The sequence below is a fragment of the Carassius auratus genome, chromosome 1, assembly GCF_003368295.1.
Source record: "Carassius auratus strain Wakin chromosome 1, ASM336829v1, whole genome shotgun sequence".
NCBI lineage: Eukaryota > Metazoa > Chordata > Actinopteri > Cypriniformes > Cyprinidae > Carassius > Carassius auratus.
In genome coordinates, this window is record NC_039243.1 from 32,267,360 (window position 1) to 32,293,598 (window position 26,239).

At 38.2% G+C, this 26,239-nt stretch overlaps 1 protein-coding gene across 3 annotated transcripts in view; it reads right to left on the minus strand.

Annotated features, from left to right (window-relative positions):
• Positions 1 to 26,239, minus strand: part of LOC113107870 (F-box/WD repeat-containing protein 7-like) — a 103,664-nt gene that overhangs the window by 13,412 nt on the left and 64,013 nt on the right. For 2 of the 3 annotated variants that reach the window (XM_026270671.1, XM_026270680.1), the window contains 6 exons: positions 13,052 to 13,113; positions 11,334 to 11,472; positions 8,696 to 8,830; positions 6,398 to 6,521; positions 6,152 to 6,288; positions 5,944 to 6,057 (listed from right to left, as the gene is read on the minus strand). In XM_026270671.1, coding sequence (XP_026126456.1) covers positions 5,944 to 6,057; positions 6,152 to 6,288; positions 6,398 to 6,521; positions 8,696 to 8,830; positions 11,334 to 11,472; positions 13,052 to 13,113 — 711 coding nt within the window. Of the gene's footprint in view, positions 1 to 5,943; positions 6,058 to 6,151; positions 6,289 to 6,397; positions 6,522 to 8,695; positions 8,831 to 11,333; positions 11,473 to 13,051; positions 13,114 to 15,941; positions 16,144 to 26,239 lie in introns of those variants that run through there. The other variant, XM_026270689.1, reaches the window with a different exon arrangement.

The following is a 26,239-nucleotide window of genomic DNA, read 5'->3' on the forward strand; positions in this document are numbered from 1 at the left end:
GACCCGAGGTCAAGAAGACTGTAGAAGAAGTAGAAAGAGAGGAACAAAGCAGTGAAACTGAGGATAGAGAGGGACACATCCATAGATTCAGAGAGGCAATGCACGTTATTAAAGCACTCAAACAGCTGAGTGAAGCGCAGAAATGTACAGAAAGTAAGGAGGAATACAGCAGAAGAAAAGCAGTCGCACTAAATCCCATTGTCTCCGGCGTCACTGTTCTACTTCCTCTGACAGGCGCTTCAAAGGACACAGTATTTCCTGTTTAATTGGACACAGTTTGTGCCAAGGGACTCATTGCATCAGACTTGAGACACTATTCACCCAACTATATTCTTTTTCATTTTAGGGATGTACTATATCAGATCAGATGTGCTAAAACACTAGTGACATTTAAATCTAGACTCAAAACTCTATACATGTCAAAACACAGTGCCGATATCAGCCGATAATCATATGGTATAATTATATATATATATAATTGTGATATATCTAATTATACCATATAATTATCTTATATAAATTATATTTAAATATTGAAGTAAAATATATATTTGTTTATCTATACAATTTATTTTAGATATTTAATTTATTAGCCGATATTAAATTACATTCGATGCCGATATTTTTGTTTAGTTTAAGATTATCTATGTTTTTTTGTATTTTAAAAAGCTATACTACTTATTAATTGTGATTTCCATCAAGGAGCCAGCTGCACACTTACAAATACAAATGGTTTTATAACTACAAATACATTTACACTGCTGTTCAAAAGTTTGGGATCAGTAAGAAGACTCTTCTGCTCATCAAGGATGCATTTATTTGATCAGAAATAGAGAAAAAAAAGTTATATTGTAAAATATTATTGCAATTTAAAATAATGTTTTTATAGTTTAATCTACTTTAACATATAATTTATCCCTATGATGCAATGCTGAATTTTCAGCATCATTACTCCAGTCTTCAGTGTCACATAATCTTCAGAAATCATTCTAGTATGATGATTTATTACCAATATAGGAAATGTTTTTTCTGCTTCATATTTTTTTTAGGAGTATTTGATACTTTTTTCAGGATTCTTTCATAAATAAAAAGTTAAAAAGAACTGCATTTACTGAAATTTGAAATCTTTAGTAACAATTTACACTACCATTGTTTTTGTTTTTTAAGAAATGGATGCTTTTGTTCAACAAGAATGTGTTAAACTTATGTAAAAAAAGACTTCTATTGTTACAAAAGATTTCCATTTTAAATAAATGCTGTCCATTTTTACCTTATTCATCAAAGAATCCCAAAAATTATCTTAGGATAATTTTTTTTAAAACAAATAAAGCAGCACTACTGTTTATAACATCGATAATAAACCAGCATATTACAATGATTTATAAAAGATAATATGACACTAAAGTAATGATGCTGAAAATTCAGCTTTGAAATCACAGGAATAAATTATATTTTAAAGTATATTAAAATAGAAACCAGTTATTTTAAAGGGTAATAATCAGTGTTGTGTACTCGAGACTCGGACTCGGTCTTGGACTCGGTCTCGAGACCGTATTTTAATGGTCTCGGTCTTGTCATGGACTCGTGTGCATTTTGACTCGGTATTGACTCGGACTCGAACATATTAGGAATCGGACTTATGCCCGAGTCCACTCGAGTCCCAATCAAAATATTTCATGATTATTACTGTATTGTTAATGTTTATTTGAATTGATGTTAAATTGAAATTGATTGACACATCCAATGACTGGTGATTTTCTTTTGACGTGAGACGTTAGGCCAGCAGCACACTGGATGTGTGGCGCAAGCGTCTCAGCTGCGTGGCGTGTCTGTTTTTAATTCGGCTCCCATGTTAACAGGTTAGATCTTGCAGACTGCCTGCGTGAGACGCGCGGAAAACCCGTGCATGCTAGAAATAGAACCGACGCATATTTTTAACGTGACACGCGTGCATGTTGGAAGCGTTTCCAGGCAAAATATACTAGGAAGATATGTCATTTTGTACACAAATACATATTAATTCATGACATTTTGATATTTGAAAGTCTGTAGGTTGGCATAAATTCAGATATAAATGCAATTTAGAAAATAAATTAATAATGATCGATTTTCAAATATTGCACCTGTCAAACATACTCTATTTTGTCCTATCAGTAGGTGTGTAAAAAAAAAAAAAAGTTGATATTGCTGTCATGAAGACAAGAGCCTGGTTTTTCGGCGCCCTCCCTCTATGTCTCCTACAGCAGCAGCAGTGCGCCAAGCGCCGCGTGCAGGCACGCTTCTGGTGTGTAAAGACAGAAAACGCGAAGCAGCCACCACGCTTCTGGCACGCAGCAGAGAAGCCCCGCAGCCAGTGTGTCACCGGCCTTAAGTTACCCTCCTCCCATCCGCCTGTAGTGATCCCGCTTTCCAGAAAGCCACAATGCTACATTATTTCTCTCAACTGTGTTATTTTTTACAAAGTAGGACAAAATGGTCACAGAAAAAAAAAAAAAATCGTTTAATTAAATTATATAATGAATACAGACACAGACTGACTGTCTCAACACTAAACATCTCCCCCCCCCCCAAAATGTCTGACAGAATGCATTGAACTTATATGGCATTTCATCCAGCTTTCTTCCCCTGGCACATACACACTTTTGGATGAAATTTTCCTGGACAGTCAGTCGGCTCTTGTGTGTATGCCCTCCGTAACTAAAAAAAACTTCGACTAGTGTGTATTTTACCCTTAAAACGCACCATCCAGGGAAATTAGCATTAGATTATCCGATGCTGTTACAGAAAGTGATAAAATGGTGACTGTTGTCAGTCCCTGCTTCCTCTGCACCAATAGAGAGAGTTTTTAGTCTGGGTGGATTGATCATGAGACCACATCATGCTTGGTTGGGTAGAAGGATGGTCTCCTCACTTATTTTTTTGAAAAGTAGTTGTAATACTACAGTTGCCCATCTGTAATCTTCACAACATCTAAAGTGAACATAATCCAAGCCATTGTAAGGATATTAGCAGTCATTAGTTAAGCTTCAAGGTTAAAAGTTATGTAAAAGCTGTTACAGTTGAACATTTACAGGTATAGTGGTACAGTTATGTTACTTGTACTAGAAGTGTTATGTAGAATTACAATATAGAGTCATACAGTAATGTTATGTTTACTAGAAAGGTTATATGGATGTGTATAGTGGTACAACGATGTTATGTGAAAATGAGCACTTAATATTGACAAGTAACAATTCATAATACTAATAAAATTAACTTTACACCACATACTATGTGGCCCTTTTACCCTTTATTGTTTCCACCTAACATTTTACATACTCTTGAAGATTTCTATAGGTCTTGTCTGAGACCCAGTCTCTCTGGTCTCGGTCTTGACTCGGACTCGACCCTCTCTGGACTCGATCTGGACTCGGACTCGAATGAGCTGGTCTCGACTACAACACTGGTAATAATATTTTATAATTTGACTGAATTTCTGGTCAAATAAATGCAGACTTGATGAACAAAAGACACTTTTTAAAAACACTTTATATACATGCATACTAGGGGTGTAACGATACGCGTATTCGTATTGAACCGTTCGGTACGACGCTTTCGGTTCGGTACGCGGTACGCATTATGTATACCGAACGGTTCGTTGGAGTAATTAATTATATTTGAAAAAAAAAAAAAAAGAGAGAGAAAGAAATATAATGATATGCGTTCAACAAGGTAGCCCAATAACCCAAACAACGTAACAGGCAACACCCCTGACACTCCCGAAGAAGAAAAAAACACCATCTTATATGTTTATGTTAGGCTACTCAGCAGGCGCTCGCTCACTCAGTACGCGCTGAAGGCTCGTTGCAAAATAGCCAATGCGTTTAACAGACTAGAAATGAGAAGATCCTCCAATAACCAACAGGTCTGGTGTTTGGGTGCACTTTGGATTCCCTTTAAGCTATAATGGTGATGGCAAGAGAGTGGTGGATAAAAAAACAACGGTATGTCGCATCTGCAACATGACAGGGTACACCAGCGGGAATAAAAAAAAAAAAAAAAAAAAAACAGCGGGAATATCTGGGATATATGCGTCAGTACTATCTGGGAAAAGACGAAAAAAAGGAGAAACATGCACGCAGCAAACTATCCCTGCAGCATTTAGACACTATAGCTTACAGGGAATCCAACCCAAACACCAGACCTGTTGGTTATTTTAGGATCTTATATTTCTGGTCTGTTAAATGCATTAGACATTTTGCAACGAGCCTTCAGCGCGTGCTGAGTGAGCGAGCGCCTTAGGGGCCGTTCACATATCGCTCCTAAAAACGCGTGGAAAACGCTAAGCGCGTCTTTCTCCTGAGGCGTCTGTCTTTGCTAAGCAACAATGACGTGCTCTCTCCATGAGACGCGGAAATTTCAGCGAAGGATAAATGGATTTGCAGCTCTAAAAATCGCTTGCAGTAGCTCTGCTACTGAATTTATTTCAAAATTGCAATCCATATACAACTATGATCAGCTGTTCCTACATCTTGGCTGAGCTCTCAACGTTGTTACGGGAAAGGATGAAGCTGATTGGTTGGTTCTTGTCACATGACCCGCGGTGCGCTTGCGGCATTCTGAAAAGTTGAGATGTTTTTACATTTTGCTGTATCTAAAACGTATCGAACCGAACCGAACCGAACCGTGACATCAGTGTATCGTATCGAACCGAACCGTGAATTTTGTGAACCGTTACACCCCTAATGCATACATATATATTTTCACAGTAAAATGGCTTGCTCACTCTCTAATTGGACAAATCCCTGTTCTAACACTTTCTGAAAGAATTTGGATATTGGATATTTGGATATTTCTAGGCAACAGAAGCTGATCCAAGCTTTACAAGCAGTTTCAAGCTGGTGCTTCTTTCTCAAACAGCACTGCATGATGGGAACAAAAAGCCATCCTGCCACAGATACAGCGATGACCCTAATCATGCTACAATGATGATGTCTCTCATCAGACGGCATTTTACCGCTGAACCAATCACGTCTCTGCTGTGATGAGGCACGAGCCAATCAATGCATGCCAAAGATTAAATCACAGAAGCTTAAAGGCTGATAACGTTGGGAATGATTTGAGATCATCTTTTGTGTAAAACAGAATAGTGAGAGTCACAGAGAGGATGCGAACATTAAAAAAAAGAGATTTCGTTAGATGCAGGACGAGGAAAGGACGGAAAGGCCAGCGCTGGATGATGTGTGAACCACACACACATTATTTCACAACTGCAATAAACCTGCAGCACAAGGACCGTGTCACAGCATCAGCTAGTGCAATGAATCCTTAAAGCGCAGGAGAAAGGGAACGGGGGAGATAGAGAGAGAGAGAGAGAGAGAGAGGATACAGCTGCTCATACCTCAGATATCTAAAAACATGTACAAGAATATGCTGCGCTCCATTATGCAGACCACTGTTTGTTCTTAGGCGCTCGTCAATGTCAAACTGATTGAGCTGGCCAATCAAATCAAAGTAGGCGGGGCTTACTATTCCAGCATGTGCAGTGTGACATTGAAAGAGAGCAAGGTAAGATGAAACTAGCAAAAGATTTAATATCTGACAACAGACACTTTAAAATATCCAGTAATGCAAACTACTCAACTTTTTTCTCAAATACAGCCGTTTGGAATTTAAAATTTGGTATAATGTTAATCTTACTGAATATAGCACGATTAGAAACGTTTTGGGTTTTTTAAATATTAAACATACAAATAAGATTGAATGTGTGCATATTAAATAAATACTTGTTAATATTTAATCAAGTTTACTCCAGTAGATTTTCAACTGAAAATTGTATATGTAGCTGTTTTTAAAATTTCTGACAAATCTGTATTTAAGTGTGTAATTAGTGTATTCAAACATTTATGTGTTAAAAAGTGACTTTATAAGGTACTTGGAAAACTAATTACAAAGAAACCTCACCTTCCCGGTAACAGCAGACCATACTTTGAGCGTGTTGTCGTCTGAGCCGCTCACGATGCGGTTTCCACAGAACTGGAGACAGGTGATCACATGATCGTCATGGCCTTTCAACACCTGAAGAGGACAGAGGAGAGAAAGAGAGGATTCTTTACAAAATGATCAGAAATGCTAGTATTAAATGTTTAATCAGATAACGCACTGATGCTACCTTCGGTGATCTGAGGTCTCCTCTCCTCCAGTTGGTGTCTATTCTGTGTTGTCTAATGTAGGCACTCTTCCAGGGACTGTGTGTGAACTCTGGCTTGATAACCTTCTTTCTCCTTATGTACAAGGGCTCGTCAATACCTGCAAAACAGACGTGACGCTAATGATCCAATGCATGATTCCACTCGGTTCAATATACAGGTGCATGAGTTTCCAAAGCTGCAGAGTTGGTTGAAAGCAGTGAAATCACCTTCTTCTCTGCATTTCTCCCTCCAGAGCAGGTTGTCCTCCGCTAGGATGCGCCAGTAACGACACGTCTGAGCTGCCTGAAGCAGATCCTTGGGCTCCAGGAATGACAACACGTGTAAGGCCAACTACAACACAAGACAACATCAGACATCAGGAGAAGAAATTTTTCAGAAAAAAAAAAAAAAATCCCCCAAAATGTTAAATAAATAAATAAATAAATAAAATTAAAATTAAAATAATACTAATATAATAAGAAATAGCATAACAAAGAAATACATTTAATAATAAGAAATAATAATAATAATTTATATTATATTTTTGATATTTAATTTGAATTAAATATGTTCTTAAAAGATATTTCAATTGACATAAAATTTATAAAATGTAAAATGTATAATTTAGGCTTTAAAAAAATCACCACATTTCAAAAGAATATCAAAATGCTATATAAAAAGCACATTATTATTTTAATAATCTAATCGATTATATAACAAAATATATTACAATATAATACCTAAACTATCACCAGCCCTCATTTATCGAATACAATATTTTTTTATTATTTAAGTTGTTATTTTTTCTATTCTCCTATTTTCAAGTGCACTGCAACTTGGGGGGAAGAGCGATCATGTCCAAACAGTTCCACCATTCCTTGTGTGATCTACAGAGAGGAAGCAGCCTGAGATTCCACAGAGTGTACAGTATTAGCCTAGAGGAGCTGTTCCCACAATCTGCTTCAATCAGCCAGAGAGAGACAGAAGAAGAAAAAAGAGAGCCAGGAAAAAGGAAGACGAGATGACAGGTGATGAAGAACAAGAATGGCAAGCTGAACCAGTGACAGGAAGAAGAGAGAGCAGAGAAACGACGGGAAGATTCCTCTCTGTCTTCCTGAAAAGAAGCCGAGAGAGTTGAAACATCTCTCTGAAGATAAAGAGTAAGAGAGGACATGTCTGTCAGTGGCACTCCAGCGCTTACTAAGCTCTAAAACCACCGTCAAACATCACAGTCACGAAGTGCACGACTGAAAAGAGCTGTTTAGAGCTCAGGGCTTCAGTAAATTCACTGAGAAATGTACAATGTTTCGGAATTTTTTTTATTTTATTTTATTTTTTATTTGAATGCTTATTCCTAAACCTAACCTGTATATGATATTCTACAAGGTCATACACATTATCCAACATAACAGCTACAAATCATCGTAATTGCAATTAATCGCATCCAAAATATAAGTTTTTGTTTACCGTATTTTTCAGACTATAAGTCGCACCTGAGTATAAGTCGCATCAGTCCAAAAATACGTCATGATGAGGAAAAAAACATATACAAGTGGCACTGGACTATAAGACGCATTTATTTAGAACCAAGAGAAAACATTACCGTCTCCAGCCACGAGAGGGCGCTCTATGTCTTCAGTGTAGACTACAGGAGCAGTGAGCAGCATAGAGCGCCCTCTGGCGGCTGGAGACGGTAATGTTTTCTCTTGTTTCATTTCTCTTGGTTCATGACAAATTAATTTTAATAAATAAGTCACACCTGACAGTCACAGGACCAGACAAACTATGAAAAAATGTGCGACTTATAGTCCGGAAAATACGGTACTTTATATATGTATGCGTACTGTGTATATTTATTATGTATATATATATATATATATATAACACATACAGTATATATTTTGAAAATGTTTATACATTTATATATTCTTATATTATATAACAATTTTTTTTATTTATACATGCATGTGTTTGTATTTATATATACACATAATAAACATACACAGTATACACACATATTATGCAAACAATTTTATTTTGGATGCAATTAATCGCAATTAATCATTTGATAAGACTTTAAACAATACATTTTAGATTTATTGCCACATATATGATGAAGTGTTCTTGCGTGATTTCTCGACGCAATTCTCACGCTTTTGGTGCAGAATCATGGGTAATGGAGTTTTTCCACACCAGGAAATTCACCGTTAAGCTTGAGTATTTAAAAACAAGTTGAAATAAGTGGGTTGTTGGCTTTAACAAAAGCATTTATTAACAGCCTCTCCACGAATTTAACAGTCATTGTAAAAAATCAAACCCGACTGACTGCTTCGTTCAATCAGACAAATTTTCTTAATCTGGCTTTATCTAATCTGATTGGCTGATTTCAACAAAGAGCACACTACTAGCAGGGAAAAAAGTTCTGAGGATTACTGCCCAAGTTCGCTAAGTTAGCGGCATCAAAACATCAACTTCAGTGTTTCTGCAAACTTCTCAACACAGAGATGAGTGTGTGAGTGCTGTACCTCTCTGGGCAGGTGTGAGATGAAGTCTCTCTGAAACTGTGGTTCGATCACCTGCATCATGTGCTTCACCTGCGTGGGCTCACAGCTGTCAATCAACTCATCCAGCGCCAGCAGCTTCTCCGGACCACTCCAGCTCTGAAACACACACCAAAAACATCATTTTCACTGGCTCTACAGCAGCAAACCGTCGCCAGAAACGGTAACTTCTGACATGAACGTAACTGAGAAGGTTCTCGTGAGTCTTCGTGTCTCGGGGCAGTTCCCAGGGTTCCTGCTCTCTCTCCATATTACGCTGCGGTCAACTTCATCCAGTTGAATGAAATGTTTCGCTGAACTCGTGGCGCTAAGAACGTAATTCGCTCTCAGTGAGGACATGCTGCACCAGAGAGATTGTGCCAAAGTCATTCTGCTACGAAGCGCATCAAACGAGAGAAGAGGATTGCTCCAGGATGTTTATGATGGAAGAGGGGCGTACAGAAGAGGACTATGGGGAGGTAAAGCTCCGTAATTTACAGCTCAAGCTCAGTCACAGCCTGGTTTATGTCTAGAAGAGTATAACTGACTGTTTTAACAGCTTAAAATAATGAGATTGCGATTAACCGTTTAAAATGTTAAACTGTGTTAAAGCAAACTAATTAAACTAAACATAAGATAAACTAACATTATTTTTAAAATCATAAGCATTTTAAAAAATCATCGTTACAAATGAGAAAGTTTAGACGGGCCAAAGCCATTATTAATCTGAGCTCATTTTAAGTTCAAAACTTATTAGCAATATATATTAATATATTATAGTGTTCTTTGTAAGTTCATGTGAGTTAATGCATTAAATTATGTTAACAAATGAGACCTTATTGTAAAGTGTTACCAAATGTTTAATGATCTATAAGCATTTGTGAAATAATTATATAAAGCTATATTACCAGTACAGTGCATATTAACTTAATTTATTAATTTATTAGTCATTCTAACTAATGGAAACTGTGTAGTACAGGATCAGGTTTAATGTTAAGCATTTATTCCAAAAAAATCCTAACAATAAAAGTCTTTACTGTCACTATTAATTTAACACATCTGAATAAGATAATAAATAAAATTATTTATTTATTTTTCAAAATGTTTGTGACCCCTAACGTTTGAATGAAAGTTTATATTGTAAGAAAAGATTTATATTTTAAACAAATGTTATTTTTTTTTACCTATATTCATTAAACAATGCTGAAAAAAGCTGTAACAATTGTAATAATATTTCACAACATTGCTGTTTTTTTTTAGTTTTGATTAAATAAATGCAGCCTCGATGAGCAGAAGAATCTTCTTAAAAAAAACATAAAAAATCGAAAAACCTCTGAATAGCAGTGTGTCTTTAATTATTTTTTTCTTTAAATCACATATTTAAAATTCCCAAATTGGACTCTATGTATACAAATATGACACGGTTGCAATGTATGCTCCTTAAATCAATCCCGAACAGACAGACCTGCCACTAAGATACATCTCCACAGGCTTAGAGTGCAGAAATTAGACATTTAATGTGAAGTAAACGACACTGAAACAGTGAAGCTGCTGACTCGCAGGGATGCAGGGGGTCATTAGCACCAGAAATAAGCCATTCAATAACTCAGGACATAAAGCAAGCAACCCATCAAGAAAATAAACTAAACTCTTTATGAACCCACTGCGTAATGGCGCAGACAGACCACAACTGAGAGGATGTTATATATGCTGCTTCTGTCCCGAGACGCCATCGAACGCCTTGGAAAAAAGATTTTGTTGCCACCAATTTGAGATATCCTGGCCGTACAAAATTGTATTAATTTGTGGCCATATTTTAACACACTACCCCCTTGTTTTAGTTTACTGTAGCTGACATGCAGGGTAAAAAACACAAATGTCATGGCCTTTATTTGAGAATCTGTTCCCACTACTGTGTTTTTTTGTGATTGTGAACTGTACCTGAGTTAATGAGTGATTCACTGAATCATTCATTCAAACGATTCGTTCAAACGACTGATTCATTTAGAAAGGAAACAAGTGACTGATTCAAATGATTCATTCAAAAACAGATTCATTTAAAAACTGTGCTCAGAGACGCACAACTGTTCTGATCCGGCTTCCCCAGGAACTTTTTCACCAGCGAAACCGATTAAAAACACACTTTTGGGCCTAAAATTTAACTATCTTCCTGTTTGTTGAACTGTTGTATAAAATCAATATCACTTCTGTGATTGTGCTCATGTGCTGATATTCAGGAAAAGGTCTTATCAAAATGCCATGCATTTGATCTAAACAAACCCACACTTGTTGCTTTCATATCTTGAATTACAGATCATTCTGACCGTATTCCAACAGGCGTCATCACGCAGTCAATGCTTTTGGACTCTCAAGACGTGTTTTTGTTTGTTTCATGAGTGACATACTCCATTATGTCAGCCCACATATCAGTAAAACAACCATTAACATATTGTAGATGATGAAGAACACACACCCCCTAGCTCCCACATTTTTATTCACTTCCTTGTTTTATTAAAATCATGTCCATGTCAAGCAAAAAAAGTCATTTTACCATGATGCTGGTGTTGCATCATGCACTAGCTGTGACTGTGCACCTGCTTAGCTTCATTGGGTCTGAACTCACCTGAAAGGTGCGCAGCCATTCCTGCAGACCGGTGGGAGGCTGGATGGACGTGATGCGCCGTCTCTGCTGACCCTGCCCAATGACCACTCGAATGTCCCGAAACGTAGTGGGGGTGGCTGGGAACGGCAGTCCTGTAGGACTGGAGGAAGAAAAGTACGATTTAAAACCCATTCGTAGCGACAAACAAACATTCGAAGGGCATTCTGGTGCACAATTTATAACAAGTGACTCTGACAGGAGACATCGGTGTTGTAGCAATTCAAGAATATGAAAAGGCCAGTGCAGTTTATGGAAGATTGCAAAACAAAATGGGTTGAAAATGAAACTCCGAGGCTTTGCTTCCGCACAATAGTTTGGGAATTACAGCCGAAACCAAAGTGGTGAGTTGGACTGAATGGGTGCCAGATGAGCCCCACAGGTCAAGCATGATTTTATACAGCCACCTTGCCACGTTTCATTCATAGAAACCCTTTTCTGTTTACCTTTTATCGCTATTTTAGAGTCTGTTCTCAAATGCATGCAAACGATTAAGAACTGAAGCACATTCCCTTTTTAACTTGTGGTGAGGAAGGGACACAGAGAGTTGTCAGCAGTCTTTACAGTCTCTGGTGCCCTAAACTAACACCGAAAAGATGATTCAGCACTTCTTCCTTGCATTCTGCTTATCTACGGATGCCTCACGAAACCAACAGATGAGGAGGAGAGCGGGAAGAGTGCAGGTCGGACTCATAATGGATTCATATTTAATGGGATCCGAGACCAAGATGCCTGGATGCTCGTGTACTGTTCTATTATCAACCACAGGAACACCTGCGCCTCGTCACTAAAGCATGAACACTGCTCAGAGCTGCCGGCTGAGCTCGGGTTTGCTGACTAAGGAAACTCTCAGGAGGAGATTGCATGTGGTTTCACAGTGACGGTGTATCATTTCTGAACCATTAGCTGCACCAAAACAAGCCAGACGTGCAATTTTTTCTTTAGTTGTATATTACTGCTTGCAAGGCAAAAAACAACAATAACAGAAGTGTTTGTTTCAGGTGAGCTGTGCAGTGTAAAGGTGACTAGATTATTAGATGGGTGCATGAAAGAATAGACCAATCATAATTCTGTGTGCAAATGAGTGTTAAAATGTAGGTAAAGAAAAGAAAAAGAATATTTATGAATAGTTACATTTATTTTACACAACTATTTTAATATTGTACTTTAAACTGTAATTTATTTCTGTGCTGTGCATTTTTCTCTCTCTCTTTCTGTGATACAGGACTCTTTAAATGAATAAAATACTGAAAAGAAATTTAGACAACACTGTTAACTAATTGTTTATTAGCATGCATGCTAGAAAAATAATTTTTTTTGCATGCATATGCAAATATAGCCTTGTGAGCATATTTTAGATCCTTTAATCCACACCAATCCGAAATGCAACAACTACCTTACTATTAATAAGCAGCACATTAAGAGATTACTCAGACAAAAGTTGTAGTTAATAGAGAAAATTGATAATAAACTTTATTTTGTAACATTACGGTCACTTGTAATCAATTTAATGCATCCTAGTATAATTATTATTCATTATAAAAGAGGAAAAGAGGAACGTGTCACACAAGAACAACCATGTCTGCCGGTTACTGTACTCTCAGGAAGATGTGCACATAAAATGCAAAGTGCACTTGGGCTAAACATGTCGCTAGCTTCAGGTCAGGTAACAGGGGCTTTACCTGTGACAGGGCTTTTTTCCTGAAGTTCGAACCTCGGAGTCATGGTCCAACTTCCTCTTCATCTGCAACAAAGAGCAGGTGAAGCGCTGGTTAGATTGGGTTCATCGGGGACAAGACAATAATGACCAGCCACATAAACAACCATTACAGTAAACATTACTGATCCACCGGTGTTCCTTCCTGTGTTAGGAGGTGTGTGTGTGTGTGTGTGTTGTGCTAACTCCCTCACCAACAAATGTAGGCCAGATGAAGGAAGGTCATATGCACTTTATAGTGACACAGCACAGAAAAGATAAAATCTGACAGCTGATGCTTGTCATGTGAGACTTCAAAGAGGTGTATGGCATAAACACACACACACACACACACACATCTATCAGAGCAGCTGGAAAGGGGGCACACGCATACAAACAAACACACACATCTTTGTGGACACAACACAACAGTCTAAATGTATATGTGCACAAAGGAAAGCGATAGACTCTAAGTTATGAATCACTGTGCCGTCCAAGGGTTTGTGAGTCATGAAGGATGCGAGAAGAGGTTGTGAGTGACGAGTAAAGACTTCCACTACTGAAACACACTCATGCATCATGTCTGAAATGATATCCAAACACAGTGGCATTGTGCCTGAAGCAACATTCAGTGGTTAGAGTTAATAATCTCATATAGTCTCTAAAACAGATTGTACACTGAATAAGCAAGCAGCAGTTAATCGTTTTATAAATATAAATATTTAGATTTATATTCAGCACGGATGCACTACATTGCTCAAAAGTGACATTAAAGATTGCTACATTATTACAAAAAATCTATTTAAAATAAATCTATGTCTGTTGAACTTTAGAATCTTTGTGAAAAACAAAAACAAACGAGAAAAAACAACGAGTCCCAGGTTTCCAGTTGGTTTTTCATGACGTGATTTGCCATCACAAGAATATCACATTTAAAATAATAATAATGAAAGATTCTATAGTGTTTTATTCTTAATTCATACAAACAAAATAGTAAAAAAAATAATAATGTGATTATTGGCCATAATAGGATCATAATTACTGAATTACTTTAATGTTAATGCATTCCTAATTTTGCTCAAAACATTTGAAGGAGATAAGATGACTGTACAGATGATGCATGTTCACGGTTGACTCTTCGTGGTTAATTTAGAGTTTCGCCCTCATGTAAAAATGACATGCATTGGTCTTTATATTCAGATGAACCTAATAAAACACTGGCATGGTCACATTTGCTCCAGCTGCTCTAGTGTCAGGTGTGCCAGGTCATTTCTTAAAATCACAAAAATCTGAAATGTTCTGATTATGCATTAACCCCTTCCGTGCCAGCTGTGTTTATTTTACAGGACAGCCTGATGAGGACCAGTAGAGCCAGTGATCTCAATGCAAAGGTTGTCAAACAGACAATAGATATACATGCATGAAGATAACCAAGAGATGACATGACACCGAAGATGTCAGAAAGTAAGGCTGTGTGTGTTACGACTCTCTCATTTTACTCCACACATAGGGAACGCCACACTTGCTAATCACCACTATTAGCCAAACATGACTTAGTGAAAAGCACTTAACACAAAACTGTGTGAATGAAGTACAAACACTCGTTTGCTCAGTTCTACATTTATTTGGGCGAGTGGATTAGACTGTCGCTTCTCTCTCGGGTTCACAGCGAGAGCCATCTGATTTCAGATGAGTCATTGTGTAATCGTTCTCCATGTCTGACACCACCGAGCAAAAACGCCTCGGTCTGTGGTTAACAGGAATGCTTCACTGTGAAGTCTCGGCAAATAACATGCATCGGTCAATAAACCCTGTGATTTATGAATGAAGAGCCTTGCTATTCATTTCAGAAAACTCATAGATGCACATTTAGCTCATGCACATTTTAAACTGTTTAAGTGTGCTTTACTCATAAATAAAACCCTTAAAGTCGTGGAAGTTAAACTTCACGAAATCAAAGAAATCAAAGCTTGATGCTTATGGATATGATCTATTCTCACATAATGCCTAATGTCAGATATTCTTAATGAGCTTTGTTTCGTAACCAAACTATTAACGAGATTGCTCCGTCGACGTCAGAGGACACCCTGAAATCTGCAGTGACTGTGAGCTCAAATATAAAGTTTGGGGACAGACCTGGCATCAAAAGCAATGACACAGTGACCCAATCACTGTAAGAGAGGAAACACCCTTCAACGGTCAGACACTAAATCATTCATATAACACAACACTGACGCTCTAAGACAGCACAGATATCATTTCTGCTGCATATCAGCTGCAAATTAAGATTTCCAACAGGTTTGCTCTGGAAGATGAGCAGAATCTAATACCAGAGCAACAAACTATCAATTGCACATCAGAAACATGCGATTAAATAAATCAGCTATACAAGAAGAGAAGGATGCAGTGATGCTGAGATGTAATGTATAGGGGGCGGATAGATATGTGTATGAAGCAGGTGCAGTGTGTGTGTGCGTGTGTGTGTGTGTGTATAGACAGATGATGGGGAAATTATGATGGAGAATGTTCTCCAAACCCACCAGCTTCTCCTCAAGGAGACTCAAAGTATGTGACTGAGCATCGCGGAAGGTGACTCTCTCAGTCTGCTGGAGATTTTTCCGCAGTGGCTGTAAGAACAGTCGCGTGTTTCACCGACGCGCCCTTCAGAACGCGACGCGACGCGCCAAATCCGAGCGCCGGTGTTATAATCAACCAAGATGTTTATAATACACGGGCGCGCGCTCCGCTTCTTTGATTCATAACGGGCGCGTTCCTGTCGCGTCGCGGCCGCGCTGAAGGGGTTTTGACGCGAGGCGCACGGCCGTATCGATATAAAAGCCGCAGTGCATCAGACACGAATTAACAGCGTTACTCACTTTATAGAAGATCATCTTTATAGTGCCGTAGAAACCCATGGTGAAGAGGATAATCCGGGAGCGATGCACTGAGAGGAGATGAAGAGTTTATGAACTATATCTGCGTGATAAGGGCTCGGTTAATCCCGGATAGATCCGACAGAGACATACTCATCCAGAGACTCGGCGTCTGTCTACTGAGCGTCCTCCGAGCGGACTGACTGAGAGAGAGAGAGAGAGAGAGAGAGACCGAGAGAGAGAGAGAGAGAGAGAGAGAGAGAGAGAAGAGAGAGAGACCGAGACCGAGACCGAGAGAGAGAGAGAGACCGAGACCGAGAGAGAGAGACCGAGAGACCGAGAGAGACCGAGAGAGAGAGACCGAGAGAGAGAGAGAGAGAGAGAGAGAGAGAGAGAGAGAGAGCGCCCTGCCCTCTTCAGAACCTCCCCTCTTACTGAAGATGACAAAAAAAAAAAACCCTGCCTGGACTTTCTATTACTTAATTACCTGTTTGTTTCATGTTCATGTTTCATATTATATTTTCGTAATATTTTTTAAATAAATGCTGTTCTTTTTTTTAATTTATTCAACAAATAAATCTGAAAAAAGTAGCACAGGTCAAAAAAAAAACAAAAAACAAGTAAAATAAATTTCTACATTGAAAATTAATCAGCATTTACGGATGATTTCTGAAGATCATGTGACACTGAAGACTGGAGGAATGATGCTGAAAATACAGCTGTGCATTATATACATAATATACATAAATACATTATATTTTAAAGAACATTAAAATAGAAAACCATTGTTTTAAATTGCATTAATATTTCTCAATATTACTGTTTCCTTCCTATATTTTTAATCAAATAAATGCAGCCTTGATAAGCAGAAGAGAAGTAGTTTGCAAGGGATATAAAACCAAATAACCAAAACTAGCAAGTTATGTGAATTCCATTGAGATATTGCCACAGTCTAAAAATCCACACAAACTAAAAAGACTGATGAAAAGAAGGGAAGACAATCTTGCACCAGCAATATATATGAATTACAATGTTTTTAAACCATTCATGACCACCTTTACTAGATGAATTAAAAAAAAGTAATTATTGTCCTGGTAATGATGGATAAGAACTATGTTACATCTTCATAATTAAGGGCATTTTTGCAGTAGCTCTTAAGCATCACTGTTGAAGAGTAATTAGTTAATGAAATGGACTGACTTCAAAACTTATCATGAGAAGAGTAATGTTTGAAGCAGATGTCATAACAAAACTGAAATTAATTTCTTGCATGAGAAGACAAGAGACTACAGAGCCGAGTCCTGATCAACTTGGTGTTTATTTTGTGATAATGACTAGCTGACTGTACACTGTTCTGCTTATTACACGCCTGCTTAAATAAATGGACATCAAATATTGATTGAGTTGAAATTAATTTATTAGCTTACTCGTAGAGACCGAACACATATCTGACCTCCGGATTCTAATCGACAAATGGGAATCAAGTATTCCAGCGAGCATGCAATAATCGCTATTCATTATTAGCAAAACATGGAGAGAAATGAATCGCTGGCTCTCAGAAGGGATCACACAGAAGGATCAGATGACAGGCTTTCTGCAGATGAAGAAGTGAACAGAGAACGAGGCACAGAGCAGGCTGCTGCTGGACGAAAGTGAAGAGCCTGAGATTATATTCAACCTAAACCAGCCGCTTCCCTCCTCTTGTTATTTCCTTCAGACCGAGCAGGTGCTATTTGGCTCTCGGGGTGGTTTTGTGTAAGGACTGCATGACTAAAGTTCGTCCAAGCGTACACAGACATGTTGCCAAAAAAAATAACTTAAATGGATTTAAAATAATATATTGACATACATAAAAGTGTGCCATTTAGTTCATGCAAATACACTGAAATAACTATCAAAACCAAGCAGTAAACACTTTAGTTTAGGGAGTGATTCTCACTATTAACTAGCTGCTTGCATATGACTAGCATATGTGACCCTGCAATTTTTTAAAACTGTGATTTATACATCATCTGAAAGCTGAATAAATACGCTTTCCATTGATGTATGGTTTGTTAGGATATTTGACAGAGATGCAACTACTTGAAAATCTGGAATCTGAGAGTGCAAAAAAAAAAAAAAACATAAAAATAGAGAAAATCGCTATTAAAGTGGTCCAGATGAAGTTCTTCATGCATATTACTAATAAAAAAAAACGGTAATATATTTATAAAATATCTTCATGGAACATCATCTTTACTTTATATCCTAATGATTTCTGACAAAAAACAAGACCCAAAAAGTCAAAAGTCAGTAATAGTGAGAATTAGTTCCTACATTAGATAGCAAACTAAGAATGAAAAATACTTCTATGGCATTTATTATTCTTAATTTCAACATTCAGTAATACATGATTAAAGTCAAAAGTGGCATCTGTTAATATTCAATGGATCTAACATGAGCTAAGTAATGAACAGTTACAAATACTGTAATACTCATTAACTAATGGAAACTTATTGAAGTGTTCCCAAAAATTCAGTTTGTCTACTAATAACTTGTTGTCTACAAATCAGATATCCACCTGTGGCGCTCTCTTGTTTACTCGTAAGATTCTTTATTGTTTTTAAAAGACTGTATTAGAGATAAAGGAAGTCACATAAAGTGGTGACGGCTCGATGTTGGTTTTGTTCCTGTGACTCACTGAACAAGTCCAGACATGTCAGGCACGTCTAAACTCAACCGGAGTGCCACGAGAAACTTTAAATTGTGTTCTTTAGCTTCCATGACACAAATACAGATTTCACTTTGTTGAATGACCCATTTCAAATGTATTTAGTATGACTGAAGTTACTTACCTATCAGTTATGTCCACTTTACTGAGACTGAGTCTAATAACTAATCTTCCTTTACAATGCAGTTTCAGTAAAAGTCAAGCAATCTAAAACTGGTTAGATAACAGACAGATCCGTTGCATCGGACAAACAGAGAACGTAAAGTCACTGAAGCTTGACCGCACACAGTCATGTCATCCGTCCATCAGCATTGGTGCAGAGAACAGCCTCGTTCAACCAGACACAAGTCGCCATGCTTCAGTCCCAACCACTTCAACACACTTTACCAAAATGGGTTTAGATCAGACCAACCAGCACGTGTGATGAAGCTAGATTTAACCAACCTCGAGGGACTCCGGTTGGTCTTACAATGCTCATTAGAGTCTAATCAAGGCAAATGAAATGCTGGAATGCATCAAGGAAGCGTTAGCAAATGTGATCGCAGTCATTTACCAGACATTCATTAGATAGGAACGAGAACTGGATTAACGGGGCATCTTTTGATGTAATCAGTTTGCACGATTCGGTTTGATTCATTGGGACAGTAGTACAGGGATATTTTAAGATGAGGATATTTACTTACAATCCACTGTAAGAATCAAAACTTGTCTTATATAATTGTAAAAGTCTTCTATAGCTCTGAATAGTGCATGAGGAAAAGATGAATTTGATCCCACCAAGAATAAAATGATTAAACTTTGCTCCAGTGCTGATGAAACACCCCGGGTAAGTGCTGGAAAACAAGCCTTGTGCGTTTAGATTTGTTGGCACAGGTTCTGTAGATTGTACTCTTTGCACTTAAAAATATAAATCAATAAAAACTGACTCTATCCAGCTGCAGGGAGAGGACCACGCTGAGTTACTGCGACCGAGCGTTAGGGACAAAATTGCACCTGTCAAAAGTTTCCAAGCAATTTGTTGATGAATTGCTGGGGAAAACTCTTCATCTTACAGAGTTTCCAATGAATCTGTGTCCAGAAGCCGATGGAAGTGGAGCGAGTGAGCTGGGTTGAGAATGTATGAAATGGGAGGACTGTATCCAGATAAACTTGGGGGATTTCTTAGTGAATGTGAACTTATCTCTGTCCTTGACGGATGCTGTATTTTGTCCGAATTAATCTAAAAACACAGGTGCAATGATGACCCATCTCTCGGCTGTTAGAAAATCTCCACAGCAACCCCTAAACAAAGTGAAGCGTGTGTATGTATGCTGGACGTTTGTGTCTATAAAGCGCTTTCTCTCCACAGACAAAAACCCTTCTAAACTTTACACAGCGGATAGGAATGTGTGGCATGTGAGAAGGTCCTGCCCATGTCTTTTCAAGAAACTCTGACCCCCCCGCGTTCACAGTGGAGAATTAACCAGCTCCACGGCGAGAGGTTTTCCCCTGACGCACGAGCGAAAAAAGCAGGTGCTTTCCTGGGAACGCTTGGCTTGTAAAGTCCATTTTCTTATCTACCAATTTCATGGATTTGAGCGCGATATAGATGTGCTTAAAGCAACAAGACCTGCCAGACACATGATAGATGGCCCACAACAGTCTTGTATTGTTTTAGCGAAGCAGCAAAACAGGTTCCAGGAACATGTTAATTCCTTAAGACACTATCACAAATCAAGCAGGCAAAACGCCAAGAACATGCTGCAAACAGCTTGTGAAAATCAGTGCATAGCAGATGAACCATCCAGTGCCATAATGCTCTTTTTTTTTGCTATTACAATGAATTAATTTTGTCTCCACATCATAATTAGAAATAAAAATGAATATTGATGTTCTTGAAAAAGAAAAATACTTATTGGATAGTTTGGCATACACTATTTCTTCACAATTTTTGCCCGATCGATAATGTGGCATGAGCGAAGTGCATAAATATGCATGAAAAAAAAAGTCATGATAGAGAGGACCCTTGAAGACCTTAATGACTTTTCTTAAAATATCAGATAATCTGAACTGATGACATGGGAGGTCAAGTTGTAAAACATCAACTCAACTCAAAGAAAGATTACTTTTCAAACAACTTGGCACATGCATTTTTTAACTAGATTTTTATTTTATTTTAAAAGTTTTTAAATTTTCCATCTTGGAAAATTTGTGTCATTGACACAGAATTGGTAAAAATGTAAAATCTCAAATTCAAGAAACTTGCATTAATGAAACTTTAAATTGCTAAAGCATTCCTGAGCATCATTTAAACATTGTTTATTTGCCCTTTTTGATAAGGAAATGAAGGACAGGCAGTGTCCTCCCTATGAATTGGCAAACGTTGTGAAGCGAGAAAGCTCAAATTCCAATCAGGCAGATGACATGGAGGTTAATGAATTCGCCTGCGGACTGCGACGTCCTACCAAGCACATTGATACCATCTGCTCCTGACCCGAGCATTTAGCCTCCAACTTGACAATAAGCCCCTGATTCATCACGTTTGATCGGGTCGTGACGAATGATGTTCAGGCAGCAGCACACATGGCTGGGAAAAGATCCACAGAGACACCGAAGGGTCATTGTCCAATTTAGGAATTGAATAAACAACCAATGCTGGCTAAATGAAACCAGATGTGTGCAAAGCATAAGAAGCGCTGAGGGAAATTACTTCTGTGGTTTCAGGAAAAATCAATTAACCTGAGATGGAGATGCAAAGGCAAATGCAATATAATAAATGTTATTACAAACTATCCTCTAAACTGGGTCAAGAACCTGTGAAACAGTCAGAATGAACACAAATGGGCCTTAGTCTCTTAACTCTTCAGTTCCTTTATGAGAGCTGGGAGAATATCATCATGGTCTGCTATAAAGGTTTTTCACAATGCGTTTAGTATGACATGTGTCATCCAAATCCATTATAATTCTGGGGTCATACATGCACATTAATTCTTGATTTGCACCATTTGTTCCCAAAACTAAAGTACACATGCATACACGCTCACTGACCCATGCACACTGATCTAATCTCACAATATGACATATTTATACATGCCATAAATTCTTTGCAAACATATTACTGACTCATATGCTGATTATCATGCCGTAAAATCTAAATAGAGATGTTTGTTGGTAGCAACAGAGAGGGGAAGGTTTTTTTTTCTGCTAAACCCCAAAGAGTTGTTCCACTTCTGCCATCAACAACAGAAGGAGCAGTTATAAAGCCAAAGAAATGTCCATTAGTTTGTGAAGGGAGGTGGTGGGCGATCGTTTGAAAACAGCAGGACTTCGACAAACTCCAGGTGTTGTTTTTCTATACGAGGACTGTAATTTTTGCCGGACTGTAGTGGTAATGTTGGGTAATTAGTGAAGTGTTGGGTGTTTGTGAAGCTCTCCATGCTTTGAGTTATAGCTTATAGAAAAGAGCCTTAGGCCTTACCTTACGCTGCAAAAGATTTATTCGAAAGCAGGAGCGAAGAGTCCTAATTATCCTAATCCTAATTAAACGCATCTGAAAGAACGAATCGAGGTCTTAGGGATCACCAGAAACTTTGAACACTGGGCTCCAGAAGCAGGATTGGACAGCCCTCTTCAAGAGAACCTCAATGTGCTGACCTTATAATAATTCAGTGAGCAGATATAAGTTAACCCCTGCCTTGATAGCTTGAAGTGAACAAACTGTTAAAAGCTTCAGTTTTGTCGCTCTGTGTTGCAGTGAAAGACAGGATTCTTCAAAGGTGCGGTGACCTTCAGCAAAGCAGATTCCCACCAAACCTCTTTGCCCTGATCTGGTTTCAGATGAAGATTTTCAGGCCACTGCAAGTTGGTTAAACGTAGGTAACGTTAGCACAGAGATGTGAAGAGCTAATTGGCGATGTCAACTGGAAACACTAACAAAGTCAAAACCTTTTCCCTTTTTCACAGAGTCAAGGACGTGAAACTTTTCCATCCAAGTCAATCTCAGGAAGTCAGAAAGCCAGGCATCTTGTAGCCAGCACAATTAGTGAAGAAATGTCAATGCATGACAGGAGAACCCACATAATGTGTGAAGTTTGTGCGATGTCTTATCTGAAGACAGTTGCCTAGGGTCTGCTCAGAGCGTGTGCATATAGATTTGTAAACCGATGCAATCTAGTGCCACTGCTTTTATTGATATTCCAGTTGAAGATTTCATTCCATCGCTTACTCTGATGAGTCACACGATCAACAGATCAGTCCATCTCTGACCATCATCCTTATTAAGAGAAAGTCTCATTAAAAACTGACCTTTAATGGACTGTTTGTTTTAGTGGTGACACTTGAGAAGTGAGCATTTTTAGAGCCAGTGACTGCAACTGTGTGTGTGTGTGTGTGTGTGTGTGTGTGTGTGTAAATGAGAAGACAGTCTGTTATGGAGGTTCAACTAACACTATATAGAAGAGGATGATTACCACTAACAGATAAAAATAGACCCAGATTACAGTCCTGGAGCTCCACTAACAATGTTTTGTACTCTTGTGAATGCATTTAAAACTCAAGAAAGGAGACATGAAGTCTGTGGGGTGAGAGACTTGTGGTCTTGAAACCTCTGAGTGAACAAAAATAAAACAAGGATGTGAATCTTTAGGCACCTCACGATCCGATCCAATGCCAAAATGATTCTTGATCAACATTTTTGTATTAAGAGTTTACCGCATTCACTGATTTTTTTTTTTTTTTTACTGATGTAATGCTATTGCATTTAACCTCTGTTGTGTTTTGTTTTTAGCCGGCAGCAAGTTCAGTCTTGTTACTGTTGTCATTAGGTGTTTCCTCTCACACCAGATACTCCAGTCTGACTGGTTTAATGCATAGTTTTCGCATTAGGGAGGATTTTTAACCATGCTGTTAGCCCACAATTGCAGCTCTTTCATATCCATGTACGCTGACGCCGTTTCACCGTTTCAAATCTCTCTCCTCCACGAGAAAGCAGCGCCAAAGCTGATCAGATATCAGCATCAAACTTAGACCACAAGGCGATTTTCACAAAAACAACAGCCTTTGACATGAGGAATGGAAAAATACCTGAAGAAAATCAATCATGACTAAATGTACTACTGGTTGCTGTCTTCCCGAAGTAAATAAACAAACAAACAAACAAACAGCCTGGCAAAGAAACCAAGGTTTTTCTGACTTGTTTTTGAAGGTGTCAGTTGAAGCTAGATGATGTAACACAACAGCAATTCTGGCTCGTCTCAGATGTTAAGTGAAAGATATTGCAACAGACGATTAAAAGAGAAGAGTATTATGGTGCGCAGGATCATTTTTCTTCTCTGGAACAGAACCATGTTCTTGCTCTGGTTGGTTACAGAAATATTGACAAAATGCGGTTCTACTGACTCAAGTCCAGACAATTAAGCAGAGGACAGCTGTCAGAGCTTAAATCAGTGTATAAAAACACTCACCAACAGACAAAACCCATTACGATGTCTTCATTCAAGCACGCCAGATATAAATAACACTCCAAAAGGATCAGATTTAGCTCAATTATGGAGCAATGCCTGTGGCGAAGGTTTTAAACGCTAACCACACGCAAACAGAAAGAGCAAACATAAGCAGACTCCTCGAGAGCCTCGGGACAGGCCTCAGGGTTGAAGGAGCTCTCGCTCGCACCGTCATCTCAAACAGCTTTCAGAAGAACTACTAGAAGTCACTAAGAGCATGTCGGTAGAAATCTGGAAAGGTGCAAACTTTTTAATTGCACATACAGGACTTAATTATACAAGGTTTGAATGTGGAGTGATGTTAAACACTTGAGACGCAGAGGCACAAAGTAGTGATACAGATTTCAATGCATGTCAGCATCTGAGACATCTTTAAAGTTACAAAATCACAGCTAAACAAATATGCAATATTTTAAATCAAATTCCACGAGATGCTTTACATTTACATATGATACAAATTCTAAAACTTTTTCTGGTAAAATCGTATTAAACAAGCATGCTTACAACATTAAATAAGTTGTCTACTTGCATTAAAAGTGGGACAGTCCAATAAAAATGTGTTTAATGGAAAGAAGGTCTTGCAGAACACAAAGAGCCACGACTTCATGAGTCAACTTGTATGAACTATACGACATCTAGTGAACACCACTTCAACAAATCGTTGAAAAATTTAATGTTAAGTTGGTTTTTTGGATTTTTGGGTGGATTTCTTAGTCAAGTAAAATATTAATATATCATGTTCACTGGTTGTTAATAATATCCAAGAGCTAGAGACAATTAAAATGTATTAAAACCGTTGACTCAAGCACCCAAGTTCATATATGAACAACGTGCTGCATAATAGCTATTTAAAATCCTAGACATTTAGCCTACAGTTTGGACATTTTTATTCATTGTACAGAAGGTAGTAGTCAAACTCTGTAACTTTCTACAGACGCTGCAAAAGATGCTTTATTCTGCTTCAAAAGTACAAGCTCTTTGACCAGCTTTCCTCTGAATCAACAAGTACTGAAACATAGCCTTAAAGGTGCAACAAACACTTGCACGAGTGCCTCAATGACACACGGACCCTTGCATAAACCAGGTTTCATTGAGAAAGTGTAAAGAGGGCAATGTGGGCCTCCGAAGGAAGACAAAACAAATAAATGAGGATGGAAAAAAGCTCCATCACAGCCTCCTTCAGGGTGTTTTTGGCTCCTGATTATAAATTCTGCTGGATTTCATGCTGAAGGAAACAGCTGGACCAAAGGCATGGAAATCCACTAATTAAGCCTGTTGTGATATCCATCAACACTGAAACCACACAGGACAGTCACTTCACCAGAGAAAAATAAACCACTACTTAACTACAACTAAGATTAGAAGTACTCCACTGTTTGGAGATGCATACTTTCTTCCTGCATGGTCAAACGGGTCAAGATTTTCCCTGCATTAACACGTTTAAAGACAGACTTCATTGTCCACAACAACACAAAATAATCCTACTGTATATTACTCAAGGGAGCAATCTGCACGTCATCAATAATAGACGTCTGCCAGTGGCAGCAGAACGCTAAGAGCTCATATATTCCCAATGGTTTGAGAGGAACTGCGTGTCATCTCATGCTTTAAACCACCGCCCATGGGGAATCATGGTTATGTATCCCAGTTAACACGCATGACTTCACCAGAAACTCCTCTCCATTGAATCCAAACACTCGTCCAAGCAGACCACACAGAGCGCTGGAGGACCGGTGCTTAACAGCGTTTTCAGATCCTACTATGACTGAAAAAAAGAGATGGTGTTGCTCATTAAAGGTGCAAGCTTCTGTTTATTCAGTAATTGGGTTTGCAAGTTTCTAAACGTTCCTTTGTGGTGGTGGCATTTGAAAAAAACAACTGAGGAATGTATGACAAATATATAATGGGATATAATGAACCACTTTCATTGTCTTTGGGACAGTTTGCCGAAGTCATGTAGAACCAAATCATAATAGAGCAGCATTTCTGTTTGAATGACTCCCAACATGGTTAAGTAGCAGAATTAACTTTGTCTTTAAAAAAGGGATAGTGAATTAAATCTTACAAGTAACATGTGACCAAGCCAAAAACAAGAACGTGTAAAATGCAAT